Source organism: Leptosomus discolor, chromosome 11, assembly GCF_034619465.1.
Source record: "Leptosomus discolor isolate bLepDis1 chromosome 11, bLepDis1.hap2, whole genome shotgun sequence".
Classification (NCBI taxonomy): domain Eukaryota; kingdom Metazoa; phylum Chordata; class Aves; order Leptosomiformes; family Leptosomidae; genus Leptosomus; species Leptosomus discolor.
In genome coordinates, this window is record NC_141401.1 from 2,026,992 (window position 1) to 2,043,315 (window position 16,324).

At 43.3% G+C, this 16,324-nt stretch overlaps 1 protein-coding gene across 1 annotated transcript in view; it reads right to left on the reverse strand.

Moving 5' to 3' along the window:
• The window catches only part of MAP2K5 (mitogen-activated protein kinase kinase 5), a 136,802-nt gene that overhangs the window by 73,224 nt on the left and 47,254 nt on the right, over window positions 1-16,324 (reverse strand). The window contains exons 10-13 of the mRNA XM_086471513.1: window positions 12,366-12,434; window positions 12,188-12,269; window positions 9,757-9,818; window positions 3,433-3,481 (exon numbers count right to left, since the gene is read on the reverse strand). Coding sequence (XP_086327639.1) covers window positions 3,433-3,481; window positions 9,757-9,818; window positions 12,188-12,269; window positions 12,366-12,434 — 262 coding nt within the window. The remainder of the gene's footprint in view (window positions 1-3,432; window positions 3,482-9,756; window positions 9,819-12,187; window positions 12,270-12,365; window positions 12,435-16,324) is intronic.

Sequence of the window (16,324 nt, forward strand, 5' to 3'; positions counted from 1 at the left end):
TCAGTCACTGCTGAGAAGCCGGGAACACTCGTCGCTCATATTGCACTAGGGCCTGTCCCTACCAACCAGCACGCCTCAGCTCCGGTAGCTTCTGTCAAAACAAAGAAGATTTAAGTATCTTTGTACGGGAACATCCCCGGGGGAAAAAAAAATAATAAAGAAAATGAAAAAAAGAGATGGTCGGAGCGATGCACAAACCTCCCTTCTGCCACAGCCAGCCACGTAACTGACAGACAGTCCAGGAAGATCCCCAGATCAACTCTGCTCACCCTCGCGCATCGCAAGCCAGAAAACGCTTCCAAAACTCTGACACCAATTTAAAACCTACTCGGAAACCAAGGCGCCCAAACCCTGCAACATACACCGGCCCCAGCACCCATACAGGCAGGCACACAAATACAGATCAGTACAATTAAACACAAGCGGGTAACATTTATTTCGTACACTCCTTTTAATAAGGAGGTGTGAACAGAGAAAAACGTACCAGATAATATGCATACGGTCTACACTTATTCTTGAACTTAACAGATTTTGGTTTGTCTTTATACAAACTTTGACTTTGTACATGATTAGACTTGTTTAATTGCTAATTCTGTTTTAAATCTAAGTTAATTTCTCATTACCCTTCCATTTCTACTTCTTATCCTCTGGGGAAAAGAGCACACTTATCATTGGGACATTCTCACATCTTCCAAAGAAGTCTGTAGGTGTTAATCTTATGTTTATGTTTGATGTGGGTGTGATGACTACGACTACAGCTTCGGGTTTATTAATATGCACGGCTATCACCTCATTAGTCGCAAGGTTTGTTTTGAAGTTAAGCTGTAATATTTGCTGAAATGTCTGATCTGGAATAAAAGACTTGCTCATTGTTTGTTTCCTTTGCTTTAATCCAGGCTCTAGTCACCAACTGGCGGCTGCTGCACTGCCTTACACAGCTTCTTCGCGACGATTGCTTCTCCACCTTCGTTATCACCACGGTGGAAATTCTTGACTTCTTAGCCTACGCCAGCTTCCTGCATGGTCTGCTTTACACGTGACAGCAAGGAAGTCAGGGTTCAGTTTTCTTTCATTTACCTCTGATGCATTAAAACCAGGAGACAGCTGAAGGAGATTGAGAAACAGCCATCTTCCATGCATTGCATTATTCCGTATCCATTTTTAAGATACAGAAGTACACACACACACGTTCTGTACCTTAAAAAACGGGTACAGAGCAATACTGAAAACCAATCCCTTGAGGAAACTCTGCTGAACCCTGGACCGCTAGTTATCCCCTCCATGGCATTTTGCAGTGCTGTTCTCACCTTGGTCAACCTAGCAACAGACCAAGGCCAGAAAAATCTGAAGTGTGATGAAAAATCAGTTTCTGCGCTTTTCTTTAGATCATAGCAAGGACCATACACAATTCATCAAAAACTCTGAGCTGGTCTTTAATCAAGGCAATGAAACCTACGCGGAAGGGGAGATTGTGTTTTACTGGCAAAGCAAAAATCAGACCTGGCTTCTGATTTTACAGCAGCAGAAGAATAAAGTGTTACAGTTGTTGTATTTATGCCTGACCACAATGCTCCCTCCAAATCGCCTTCAGTAGGTGGCCAGAATCTTTAATGAAATAATTAAAAATGAAAAAAACTTCATTTTTTTTCAAACCTGCTCTTTCTTTTTCGGCGTTGCAAAAGCACGGCAAAGACTGCGTAGCCTGTACAGAGCGATACCCAGCCCCGGATGGCCCTGCTGCTTTTTCTTCTGTATTTATTCTGACAATCGCCGTGGCAGCGCTGGCATCCAGACTGTTCATCCTCTTGCTGCGAGTGGATGGAGCCGATAAATCCCTGCATCTGACAACATTCAGGCTAGTAGGTGAAATGTTCAAACCACCATCAGAACTGCAGCCTCCTCGATAACCTGTGCCGGCATCGAGTTGGTCGTGGACTCTGGGTTATTCCCGTTCCTTTAATCCAGCGACGGCCTCGGGTCAAACACACCAGCAGCCTCAGCATTTCACTCGCCCTCTAATCGGAGGTAACAAAGCCAGGTCCTCACTTGATCCCTGCTCACTCTTCTGGCCACAGCCCTCTTTCTGCCACCCAGGAGGGAGCCTGTGCTCAGCGCGATTTCCAGAAGGAGAGGCTCTGCGGCCGAGGAGGAACTGAAGCCCACGTCCCGTTGCACGGCTGCTCGCTGGGCCATCACACAAAGGCAGGATCGATCTTCTCCGCTGCAAACTCTCCACAAGAGCCTGAGGACAGCCTGAGCCTAAGCTCCAGGCAGGGACAAGACCTCCAGCCGTACGGGTAGTCAGTGTTTCCCATCAGCTGCTTCTCCCCACTCAACGCACAGATTTCTGGGTGACTCTCCAGCGGCGCCACCTCCTCGCGCTGATCACACCAGGACACTGGGCACCCAAACCCAGGCCTCGCCCGTCACCTCGCACCTACCGCTCAGCCAGTCCAGAACTAGGCACCCCCCGAAGACATGGTCTCACCTATTTGGTTTGCAACTCCCCATTTCCTACGTGTCTCGACTCCACACTTCGCTTTCAATCACAAATGATGTCGGTTACTGCACGCTCCAACTGTGCACACGGGCTGAGCGAGCAGATGGGTTAAATTAAACAGTATTGTTAGCAACATTAGGAACCAGAGCAGTTACTTTCAGACACTTTAGAAACATTATAAATGTAATGAGTTTTTCTTTTTCTTTTTTTTTTTTTTTTTCCTTTGGGGTGTGGTGGTGGTGTAGGGGAAAGGGCTTCTTTGTTCTTTAAAAAGCCTTTTCCACTGTTTCCAGAGTTGATGTTTTCGAAAGTTCTAGCAAATCTGAATTACTTACAACAACAGATATTTTTTAACAAAACGCAACAACATTAAAAAGTAAGAAATAAATGAGAAGTTTAAAAAAATACAGATCAGCTTCAGGAAGGAGAATAAACAGCAAAACCCAGAAATGGCTTACATCCAAGTGGGTTTAAAGTTTCTTTAATTATTCATGACCATGTCAGAGGGCAGTGGGCCACAATTTTAGAGATCGGAGACCCTAGCAATGCCTGCGGCTGTCACATGAGATTTCTGAAGTACACAAGACTATTCATTATCTATCTTCTATTTTCAATACTAGCCACACACCTGATTTTCCTCACTGGTTTTTCCACTGGGCACCTGTTTGCAACCCACAGCATCTAAATCGCTATAAATTTCATGTCTCTCTTTTTAGTCTTTTTCTTTGTAGGGGAGGAGGGAAGGCAATAAAAGAGAACAGCAGTAAAACTATTTTATCAGGAATCTGCAAGGCTAATGAGTAAGATTCATTCTGCATTACTTCACTGGAATCAAACCAGACGTTAATAGGGCCTACTGTCTCTGTAGAAACTGTTGTTAAAATAAAGTAATATGGCATTTCATTGGAAAACAGAAAATATCTATTACTCACCTCTGTGCAGAATCTTTAGACTCCATAAATAGGTAAGGCCTTTCACAACCTGAATTTAAAAGAAAAATCAACGACACGTATTAAAGATTCCTGGTAGCGAACACTACACATCTCTGCTGGCACGAGTCATTGAAGACAACAGCTCCAATGAAGAACGGAGCCAGGACCACGAAAGGGGAGACAAACCATCCCCTCTAAAGGACGGCAGGACCCAGATGAACCCCTGCTGCAAACCCGCTGCGGACTACGCGGCAACGGGTTCTTCAAGAACACACAAATAAGCTTCTTCCCAGGATCTGCAACGTGAAGTTAGTGGAGCTTATACTGAATCCCTTCAGGCATTTCAGTGTATTTTTAATTCACCTGTCTCTGCTGGGGTGTTAAAAATCACGAAAGACAAACTGCAGAACGACTTGTCTTCTTGCAGCGAACGCAAGCCAGTGAAATGAAAGGCCTGAAAACAACAACATCTCTAACAGCCTCTTCCCCTTCAGCCTCCCTTTCCCTTTCTCTCCGTTTGGTGCATCCGTACTTTATCCTCCCTTATTTCCCATGCTTATGCTTCCACAGAGCAAATGCTGAACGTTTCTCCTTGAACTGCACAAATTGTCTCATTCCTCATATGACTCATCTCGGACCGAACACAAACCTTACTGTAACCCATAGCCCCAGAAAATACAATTGGGACCCCTACAAGATAAGAATTGGGGCAGACTTTTGTCTGCTCTTCCAGAATTTGCGTCTTCCACTACCTAAAGGGTTAAAACCAAACTCAAAACCCTGCTGCTCCAGTACTACACTGGAGTGCCCTATGCACGAGATGCATTTTAATGAAAATTGGCAAGACGCGCTTTCGCAGTAGGAATGCAGGTGTACTTCCCAAAACAACCACCCGGGACACTTCCTTACACGGCTCTTTCAGAACCACAAGACCATCACTGGCTCCAACTGCCACTCTATTTATTTTCTATATACAATTATAATAGCCCCAAATTAAACAAGCCCTAAGAAAGCAGTTGGGCGTTACAAGCTATCCCCTCTGCAGGTTCTGTTTCTGTATCTTTATCATTGTAATTTTCCCCCTAGATTCACCACTTTCACAAGCCCAGAGAACTAACAAGATTTAACAAACATATTTCTACTACTGCTTACTTTTTACCCAAACCATCCCTGCTCTCAGCCAGCTTTTTCAGTAGAGCACATCTTTTTTACAAAGTTTCCATCTACGATTCATTTTCCTGAGACACTCTGCATCTCCAGAACAATAAAGCATTTCCGACATTTGTGAAGTTGTACCAATTTTTCAGACAAAACAATTACATTATTCTCATTGTCCGAGTAGACTGAAATGAAATTACTTCTGTTACAGTGATCAAGCAGAAGCGCTAAAAATATTATACAGCGTGAAAGCAGACAGCACGGTAATTTTCAGCCTTCTTGTTGGATTAGAAACTCCTGTTGAAATTTATTCTGTAACCAAAACCAACGTCAGTGGAATCTGAATTTCTTTTGTAAAGCAAGTAAGGATTCCGGATCCCCAGTAAATTGCTCTAGGTGGCAACTCCTCAGTGTTAAAGTCACCCTCCCTGGCCAACTACCTCGTGGCCTCAGCGGTAACGACCTGTAACCCAAGGCCTTAGCCAAATTCCGCCTGGCCAGCGGTGTGGCCTTGTTCACGTTAGCCTTTCAAAGAGCCAAGCAGGGGAATTCTACTTACGCAGCATTTTGACATAAGAAGAAAAGAAAAAGTATTGATGTAAAAATAAATAACAGGGATGCAATATTTCAGGCCTCCTCCGACGGCGAAAGTGATTTCGAGAGTAGTAAGCTGCTTTGATTATTAAACATATATTTAGATTATTTAAAATCTTTAAAACCATTATAAAATCATTCGATTTATTTTAAAGCCTGTATTAATATAAAAAAGGAAACATTTTCTATGGAAAAAAAAAATCAACAGCTGTGAGTTATTAAACGTCTTTATTTTGGCACATGTGCTGAATAAGCAGTTATAAAAGACACGGTATTAAACAAACTCTGCCATTCAGATGCTCCCAGTACAAAGGAATGAAAAGTGTTTTTCCCTTTATCCTGGGCTGCGACTACGTGCACAGGAGCCCCCAGATGGACTAACTCAGTGTAAAGTACTGTTATTCACTTACCTTACATTTGCCTATTAGGGAAGGACACTTGTGTATTAAATATTACTCTAAAATGGTGCTGGAGGAGAGTATCTTTTGATTGAACATCTAGCAGGAATTATTGGTATTCAGTAAAGTAGGTTTTACAACAATGACTTGACAAAGCCTTGACACAAAAAGTACTTCTGCCTGCTGTCAATCACTCACTCTCTTGGCAGTTCAAGTGCACATCCTTTCAGGGAGAACTTCAATCAACATTAGCACTCAAAATACAGTGCACAGTGTCACTGCTTCAGAAATTGAAGTGAAAATAAATGTGTGAAGTGGCAAGCAAAGGTAGAACAGATTTCACACCGGCAGACCCAAGTAAGCATGCAGCAGCAGGAAAACAGGAGTGACCACAACATCACTTTGGGGTTCCCAAGACATACTTTTCCTTTGGACAAACACACCAGCCCTTCGCACAAGTAAATAACACAAGGAAGAAGAGAGATTTCCCCTTTTTGTTGACACTGTCTCATATAGGCAACCAGGATGAATATTATGATGAAGTCAGAGAGCCCTCCAGTTTCTGGGGGATCCAAGCCTCCGCAGACTCTACCTTTCTCTTACCACTTTATCCTGCTCCGGAAAAAACGGGGCTTCTCCCCAAACCCCAGCAAATGCTTTCCTCCTCTAAGGATTTCTTTGTCACTGCCGTGCTTTATTTTCAGCATTCAGCCTTTCAGCCCCAAACCTCCCCTCCACCCTTTACTCCTCAAAAAAAAAAAACAACCAAGAGAGAAGATCATCGCCCTTGGCAGGACACTCCTGCTATTCCAGCTTGAAAGCTGATTGTCCATCACAATTGATGGTGATCACTTCTTCAAGGGGAAACGGGCAACAAGAGTGCAGAAGAACGCTATGGGGTACTGACTCCCGATGACTACGTGGCTCTGATACCCAGCCTGCTTCTCAGGAGCTGAGGGTTCACATCAGAAAAAACACAGTAGCAGTCGCCAGCATCAGAAAAATGTCTGATTGTCTCGGAAGACAAAACTCTCCTCTGGTTCCTGTCAAATCAGGAGAAAGTCTGGTTGGGAGGGGAGCGTACGAGAGCGCAAGTAGCATTCATGCCCATGAAGCAGTGCATCGCAGGCACCTGGGCAGCATGGAGAGCAGTATTTCAAGGCAACGAGCAACAACATCGTCCCGTCCTTTTGGCTACAGAAAGCCAGGGCTGTCAAGAAAGGGATGTCCCTCAGGTAGCTTAGCCCCAGAGATCAAAGACTACAAGGAAACGACCTTGAGTACAACTCGGTGTTTAATTAAGCAAGTGGAGCGCAGGAGCAACGCGCTCCCTTCGCCATGTCGCGTTGAGCAGACACAGATCTTGTTCTAGACCGGCTGGAATTTCCTGCGCCTTCTGGGCTCATTGCTGTGAGTAGGACAATAGCTCCTAAGGGTTGTCAGTCCACACTTTTCATGATGATTAAATTCATATAACAAGAAAGGAAGGAAGAAAATCATCAAGTCTGAGTGAGAGGAATGCTGGGATGCTCCTACATGTCTGTATGTGCCTGCATCATTACGGTTTCACTCCAAAACTCCTAAAAATATACCAAAAGGGTATTCTAATTAGCAGATGTGCAGGTCACACATATTGTTAACCAGCTTCAACAGTCTAATGCATTGTATGTGTCTCGGGAGAATAAGAGACAAATGACTCTGTGTACATGGTGTAAGGAAGGTAGAAAGAAAACATAGACTGGGAAAAAAAAAGAGACTACGGAAGCTCCTGATTTTGCTACAAAATCCATCCACACGAGCTCCAGCTTTTGTCTGATATTCTCCTTCTCATCAGCACACGAACAGAAATCCTCCAGGCTTTGGGTAATCTTCCCAAGCTGTTCAGGGTGGGGATTACGGTGTCTGTGTACAGCACTTGGCAAAAAGGTGCCCCAATCCACAAAACGGGCTGCTGGGCTCTACTGAAATGTCAGGCACCAAGATGCAGGGTAGCCATTTGTGAAGACTTCAAGGAGCCATTCCTGCTGCCACTGATAAATTACAGGGAAAACAAAGGCTTTCACAGCCTCCTTCCAACAAGCCTACCATGCCAATTGCGCAAAAATATCAGCACCAGAGCAGAGGAAGCTGCCAGTGATGGTTCAGCCTCAGCGCACACCTTCTGTCACGCAGAAGCAGGAGAAAGCGGCGAGCTCCTTCTCTGAAGGCACCCGCTCCTTTGTTCACCTCTGCACTGACCCCCTGCACTGCAGCGGGCACACTGCAGGTTGCTAAAGCAGCAAGTAAAATAACTAGAAAAAGTGAAGTATCAGCTCACCGTCCATGTCAGGGAGCCGTGCTCACTAACTAACAGATTTGTAAAGAGATGACCCTGCGGGTGAACAAAACAAAACAAAACCATATATCAAGACATCAAAGATGGGTCTGAAGCACCACCATTACGGGCAAGTGAAAAACTGGAAGAGAACATCTGCAGAATACCAAGCCAGGTGGGTTGGGGAGGATGGGGGAGAGGAGAGACAAAAGCAAGTAAGGAAGCGATAAGGTAAGTCAGCGTGGAGGTATTAAGTACACAAGGTGAAGTGAGATAAGGAAAAGGAGAAGGAATAAGCAAAAGGAGAAGGAATAGCATCTGAAGAAAGGCTCGAAGGCCCAGCCCAGTATTACACTACACACACGCTACTTAGCGTCAGGGATATGAGGACACCGTGAGCAACTTATCATTCATTGCTCCATAGGGAAGAAGAGATGAAACGTTTTTACTCTGAACTAAAGGTGAAAAGCATTCAAATTCCGTAAGAAACTGCGAGGCTATATAATGAGCAGATTTGAAGCTACTTAGAGGAAACAGCATCAGAGAAGGATGTTCATCACCCTGGGCAGGCCACACAAATTAAGAGAAAGTAGAGCTGTGAATTACAATGAACAGAGACTAAATAGCTGCCTGTGTTGGATTAAAGGATTTAAATTGTCAGCTTGATGTATAATGAATGTGAAAACCCAGCACTTAATTAAATGGCACATGATAGAATAACTTTGTTATGCTTTAAACTGCTTAAGTTATCAAAGTATTCCTTATATTTAGCAATTGTTTAGCAGTATCGCTCTCCCTTGTGAGATCCACTAAGCCATTGGTCATTTACCCTGTGTTCAGCCGCAGCAAAATGCGGATTTTTTTTTTCCCCCCTCCTTTTTTTTTTTTGTTGTTCTGTAATTTGAGTTTTCAATCACGGCTAGTGAATTTCTAGCAACGCAGTCACTGAATGCTGCCGAGACACAATGATGGGCTACCAGGTGCTCGAAGGATCCCACTGTCAACACCTTGCTACCAAACTGAGTAGACATTGGGGACTGATGGTTCTTCCTAGATCACAGATCACCTCCCCGCTCATCACCCCCAAAAATGACTATCAGCTCCTCAACCGTGACTGCTCCCGTATGAAGGGTCCCAGCACACGGCCGAGAGAGCAGCCTGTCCCCAGGCAGCCTTTGTCAGGCTTGGCTTGTGCTAAATAAAAACTTCAGCCTCCTCCTTATTTGCCTTAAGGAGTACATCTGCCACAGGGGAAGACAGACAATGTGTTCTGCCACTGCATTTTGATAACAGGAACTGACTTAATTTTTCAACCTGGGAAGCGAATCTAATTGAGTTACTTTGTACAGAATTGAGGACACTTAGAATGGAGATTACACAGGAGAATCAGCAGAAGCAGCAGATGAGGGATCACCATAAGGGCAAGGACAAGGCTTCTGAATCCCTTTTTAAAAAGGAATCACAGAAGGACTTCAAGGCTAAACAAAGGCGATGAAGAGGACCGCTCCATCCTCCAAGGGCTGATACGAAGAAACATGACCACAGAGTTCTCCAGCAAATTCATGATTTTTTTTTTCGTATCCTGTTCAATTTATCACATCCTTTTACATTTCTTGAGCCTCCAGCAACTCAGGTGTGGACCATTCGAAAGGCAGGTTTCTTTAACCCCGGTGCCCTTGCGCACACAGGATGGTTAGAAGAGCACGAGATAGGAAGGACCCTCCCTTTCCCACAGGCACAACAAGGACACGGATCCTGGAGACGACTCAGTGGCCCAAGGGGGCACAGGCACACTCAAGTCAGAGAGGCGTTACGTGCACCATCAAAAACTGAAAGGCAAAAAGAAAAAAAAGTACTTACAGCTACTGCTATTCTTCCCAGTACATGTTCTGGAATTTTTCTATAAACATCCAAAGAACCCCCTGCAGGGACAAACAAAACGTGCTTAGGTAATACAAAATGAAATACTGCCCTAGATTTGAAGTCACAAGGGTTTTCTTGGTTATTAATAAAAACACCATCAATGATATAACAATAACTGTGTCAGAAATAACTGACCTTAAAAATCTACCAAACTCTGAATCAACACATGAAACAGTACTCAGGTCACTTACCTTCGCTTGCAGCATTAATACTAAAACGCCTGTTAAAAAACCTCCCAGTCACAGGACAGAATACTGAAACTGGAGAACTCGAAACCACCGGGTTTTGAGTTTAAATAACCAAGTGTATAACGAAGAATAACCAAGTCACCCCAAAAAGCAGCACTGCGTTGACATTTGCAGACTTGGAGTTACTTGGCTTTCTCCTGCTTGCAGGTGCCAGGAAAGAACCAGTACGGTACTACACGTGCCCCTTTTCCCTGTGCGTACCCCCAAGTCACAAGTATCCCCAAAGACACAGATCCACCCATATCCAGGTAATTCATAAAGGAAATACTTGTGTTTCGTGCTATGGAACAGGATACAACTGGGCAAAGGGAGTCATGGGATATGGATTCAGGAAATACTACAAAATGACCTAAGACAGTAAAAAAGGGCTAAAAATTTGTCAAGGTTAGAGCTGTTCATCTGCAGGATGAGAAAGTGGTTTTTTTTTCTTATCTTCCCCTGCATCCTTATGCATCAAAATTAAAGGTCTGAGAAAAAAAAAATAAATGGCAAGGTCCCTTTATTTGCATTTTGTTCTTCCTTTAAATGATTGCTGTTGCTTTCTGCCAGAAGGAGTGCACAACATGAGGCAGACCAGAGGTCATCTCCAGTATAATTCCAAGTAATTTGTGCATGGTCAGTAAACACCATTGTTGTGCAACATCATGAGGGATGCATGCCCTAAAGGCTTCAACATTTTCAAACAAGAATTCAGAACTGCAAGGATTTATGTCCATCATTTTAAGAAAAAAAAAAAATCTCTGAATTAGCAGGAGCACCCGTACTCCAGGCAGGTGCACGTTTTGGCACGAGCAGATGCTTCCTTACCGTGTGTGGCTACTGCTTAACGCAGGCTGGCAAGCCTGAGTGCAACCACAAGGACAGGACAGAGAAGTGGCTAATAGTCACGCAGCATGAGAACAGCAAAGAATTTAACTTGCGGGATTTGTTCAATAAATGTAGTATTCTTCATCAAACAGGGAAAAGCTGAGAGAACACTCATACCCAGAAATAGGGCACAGCTGTCACTGGGACAGAGGTAGTAAGTGTAAAAAAGAGAAATAACAGGAACAACAGATGATTTTAACAGGGAGAAAACAAAATGCACCATAAAACCCCAAAGGGCCTTATCCATGGTCACTATCAGAAAGAAAGAAGCTATTCAACAACGCTTAACAGTACATGTTTGGCTTTGGAAATTTTTCCTGCCATCCCTCCACAGTAAGTTGTTTGCAAGATCCTTACTCCTTTATATCCAGCTTAACTAAACCTGTGCGAAAAACCTGGATAGCGCACAAAATGCTGGCTCATAAGAAAATCCCGGAGACAGGAATCGACTATTGCTTGTAACAACAACGAGATGGTAAAAGTTGAACGCTGTGAAGAGGGTTCTAGCGTGCGAGACACAAGGGGACTGCATCTGTCATGAGACACGCTCTCCGAATGGATGCACAGAGGGCAGCGATGATTATAAATTGCTGTGATCAGTGCACTTTTCCTGCCTTTTCTCCAAGAACGCCACACAGCACAAGATTTCAAAGCAAAGTACTAACACATCTCCCTAATGACAGCAGCATCAGATTGTGGGGAAGGGGATGCTGTTGTTCTGAAGATTCACGTTGGGAGAAACAAGAGTACACTCCAAAGGAAACTCAGCGCAGCACTGCTCAACAGCTGTGTTAGAAAATAATTCCTTGTCTTGCAATTAAGAGACGATTTCCACTGAAAACACATAGGACATTGGGTTAATAGATTTCTTTAAAAGAAAATCTGGTTTGGCTATCAAAACAGTAAAAGTGAGGAACAGCTGTTTTGCCAGCGAGGACAGATTGTATGGAAGACTCAAATATCAAACCACAAATTAAGCTAGCATTTACTTCTGTTCTATTTACATTTTCAATAAAAGTAAGCGAAGTAACACTTGGGAAAATGCAGCATACCATGGAGAATAGAACACAATCCCAAAACTAACCTTTTTTTTTTTTTTTTTTTTCCTCCCCAAAACTACCTTCAAAGTTATTAACACTTTACATTTTCAAGTCATACTACTGCATTTTGCTCCATTCTGGAAAAGCTCTTCTTTATATGATTTTCCCATTTTCATACTCAGCAAACAAAAGCACACTAGATACACAACTCACCATCCATGAATTCTGTACACAACGAAATTCTGTTTTCTACAAAAAAAGCACCATAAAATCCTATGATATATGATGAGTCACACTGGAAAAAGAAAGGAAAAGAAAAGAGAAGCCTGTTTTAAAATTTGCTGTAAGAAGACTGTAAACAAGAATAACGAAAATGAGAAAATCTGTATACCTTATAAAGAATTTCTAACTCCGACATTATCTGCTTCTGGAGTTCCAGTGTTATATCTAAGGGTATGACCTAAAACACAAAAAAAGGGACGTATGATCAGAGTTGACATAAAAAGTGAATGAGTCAAAATAAAAAAACCCAAAGATCCATGTACTAACTGTGCTGACATGAGTAAAGGAAAGAGAGGAACAGGGGGAAAGAGCATTTTCACAGAGCGATGAGCAGAGGAAGGAAATGGAAATGAAAGCACAGACTTACTTTTAAAAGCCAGCTACAAAACTAAATTATACACCCAATTTTATCCATGAAATGTCATAAGGTTTGTGGTTTAACCATTTGACCAAAAGACGAGTCGGAACTTGAACACAAGCCCCACGGGTAACGTAAAGAGCAGGCGCGGGACATCTGCACGTCGGTAAACTCCGAGCTGCTGCTTATTCACCCGAAGGTGTTCGCTCCAAGGGCTAAACAAGTACCGGAGTACTGAAAGTATCTCTGAATGTCTCAGTGGGGCCCTATGGGACTGTCTCTTACCACCACTCTCACAGTTTCAGTTTCTTTAACACACACCCCATTTTTTATAAATTCCTAACATCGTGTGATATATGAAAAACTGGGAATTACACAGAAAAGACCAGATGATAGCAGACGATACAGATGCTTAGGTAAGCATCACCAAAGCGTTCCTACAAACACCCAGACTGAGCGCCCAGCAGCTCAGCTCAGCTCAAATCAGCCGCTCGCTGATCTGCTGCTTCCTTCACCCATGCCCTCGCTTTTCACCGCTTTGAGCCAGGCTGCTAACCAGGACTAACGCACCGAGGGCTGCCGTGAAGGTGGGGTGCACTGTCTGGAGTTACAAGTTTTCAGTATTTTCAAGACAGACCCTCTTAATAAGGATGCTGGTCCCGACAGAACTAGCACTGAAAGTCAACTTCAACAAACAATTCTTTGCCACGATTATTTGAAGACTTGCGCACTCAGAAAGTACTACTAAATAAACCCAAAATGGACTCGAAATGCACTGAGCCAGGCTCAGGCTGCTACCACACATTCCACGGTTTAATATTTTAAGCTAGAGGGACACAAGATCTAGTCTATTTGCAGAATTAGCAGAATAGATACTACAGGCTGCATATCCTGCTGATGAAACAAAATACAGAGACCGTTTCCAAACGCGTGCATTTTACAGTATCCAAATCTGTCTGAAAGAAAAAACGATAACCTGTTTCTATCAAGAGTTTGCTTTAGGGTCATTTATAAAAGCTGTCACTAAACTAAATTGTAAGTGTAATACAGGGCTGCCAAGAAACGTTTAACACACTTGTCTAGATCAATAATCATTTGCCAACAATATTCACTTACATTTTTCCAGCGTGAAAAACTTAAAATAATTTGCTGGAATACCATCAGTTTCACCCACTGAGTATTAAGGGAATTTAATCTTGTTAACAGTACAAAATTAAAATTTTATCTTCCTAAATCCTACTCCTAGTGAGACATTTCCCTGCCTCGTTCACTGCGAGGGTTTCACCGACCTGAACAATGACTAGTTAGCATGATCAGCGTCAAATACACCACTGACATCCAATCAACCAAGACCTGGCACGAAGAAAGGTCTCTGGCTGATTTGCATTAACTATAATTACATACAGACCCTGCATTCTAATAGCGAGGGGAACCTGGAAAAGCAGGGCTGCCCCGTTTACAAGTGGTCAGGATACTATAGGGTAGGGCACGTACAGAAAGGTACTGCAACGCTACGGCAAGCAAACATCACCACAAAATAAATTAGGAGCGACCACTGCCTCGCTTTCTCTGCAAAACCATTGCACAGAAGTGTTTTCTTCCATCTATACACGCGTGACTTACAGCACAGGAGAGACAGCCATCTGATGTCAAGGTTGGAGGAACCTTGTGTTATTTACAGCACTGAAACGGGGGAAAGAAAGAGGAAAAAAAAAATACAGCACCACCTTAATCTGCATTTGTAATCTCCACGGTCATACTCCTTCTGTATATCATTTCCAAGCCTGTTTAGAAAGTGAAGTTTGTACGGGTGAAACAAGTAAGAATATGTGAGCTGACAGTGTCAAGCACGGGCTGGAACAGTGTTTAAGCAAAAAAAACCCACAAAACCAAACCAAACGAAAACCAAACCAAACGAAAACCAAACCAAAAAGCCTCCTCAGACCCATCGCTACCAAGGAAGAGGCTGTGAATTTGGCCGTAACTTCCACAACTGTAACGCAAGGAAGTGAACGAGATGTAACGTTAGACAATAAACTCTTCCAAAACGGCACCTTTGGAAAGAACTTTGTAGCAAAAATCGTTGCTCTTTGACCAGAATTATCGAGAGCAGAAAAGCAAACCCCAACTCACCCAGCATAAAATAACATGCACTGCTCAACAGGAGCAGTTTCATAACGCGTTTGCACCAGAAGCTACCACAAAGGTCTGAGAGGAGCCGGGCAGGTCCCCGCTGAGCCTCAGGGATGTTGATGAACAGGACCAGTCTCAAGATGGGGCCAAGGGTGACCTGGGCTGGCAGCCGAGCTCCGAGCACCAGTGCCTGCCCTGATTCCAAAACTAGTCAAAATGGTGCCTCGCAGGTAGAGCTGGAGAAGGATACTAGACAAGGGGGGCTTCTTTCTTTCTAAATTTAAATGACAGGGTGGTCTTCTGGGATTCACCCAAGGGCTCCAAGCACTCCCGTACATCTTCCTTATCAAGTTCCAGCCTAAAATACAGCACTCTTGAAATCGCTTCGGGCACTTATAACATACGTGAACTCAACATACCCAACGTTTCAAGCGAAAAGGGTTAATTTTTACAAGAGGAATACCTGAGCACATTTTCCCTGCTCTCCACTACACCTCCAGGACAAATAAGGATGAGTTGTCAAGTTAAATACAAGCAGTCAAGTGACTGAATTATAATTTACTCTGTGCTCAATTTAAATTAGTGTGAGGCTATTAAAATATACAGTATAAATACGGCAATTCATCACAAGCTGTCATGGATGACTTCATCTATTTGCTGGAGTGGCATACGTTCCACTAAAGGGAACGAGAGCAAAATCACAGGTCAAATTAAGCTGCTATTCTGTTTTAATTCACTTATTTAATCTGTGGTGACATAATTGTCTTTTACAGTATGTACAACTCAAAGGAAATTTGGGAGTATTATAGTCAGTATACAAATGATTAATCAAATGGTCCATTTAAATGCTAGCTTAAGAGCAGGAGAAACTAAAAGCAGTTGAAGAATGGCAATCAGCCAGCGTACGCTCCAATTTTTCATTCAGATTTTTCCCTCTAATTAGAAAAAAGTTACCTTCAAAAAAAAAAATCTATTTATCCTCTGCACGTTATCTAACCGTAAAGTTTACTTAGCATATGTAACGACACAGCTTTGGTCTATAACGTAGGTATTAGCATTGTTCTCTGGTTTAATATATTTGCAAGATTATCTAGCAGCTGAAAGCATTTTAATCAACAGGTTTCCAGGATGTTATCTTGTCCTATCAAACCCGCTGGTTGTCCAAAAAAGCCCCCCCAATGGGGAACTCTGCTGTCACAGATCCACCCAGCGATGTTCCTCTTAGCGTGGTCATCCTCCGTCAAAACACTCGATCCGTGCGACGACCACGTCAAGACGCTGGCATTGCCACCCTCTTTTTGTGCCGGGTATGCGGAGCCAGAGACGGGTTCAGTAATTTTCTTAACGGAGCAAGCCGGCATGATCACCCTCATAGCAGGTTTCCCGACCTCCAGCTGGTGAGCCTGTTATTTTAAACTATAACAACACCCATGTGTTGATATAACCTCTCTCCTGAAATCACACTAAAAAAATCTAATTGAGAGTGACAGGACCACCATGAACAGTATCTACAAGAGAACCCAGCTTCCCAAATCTTCAGGATGCTAATTATCCACGAGGACTACCCCAACCCTTGG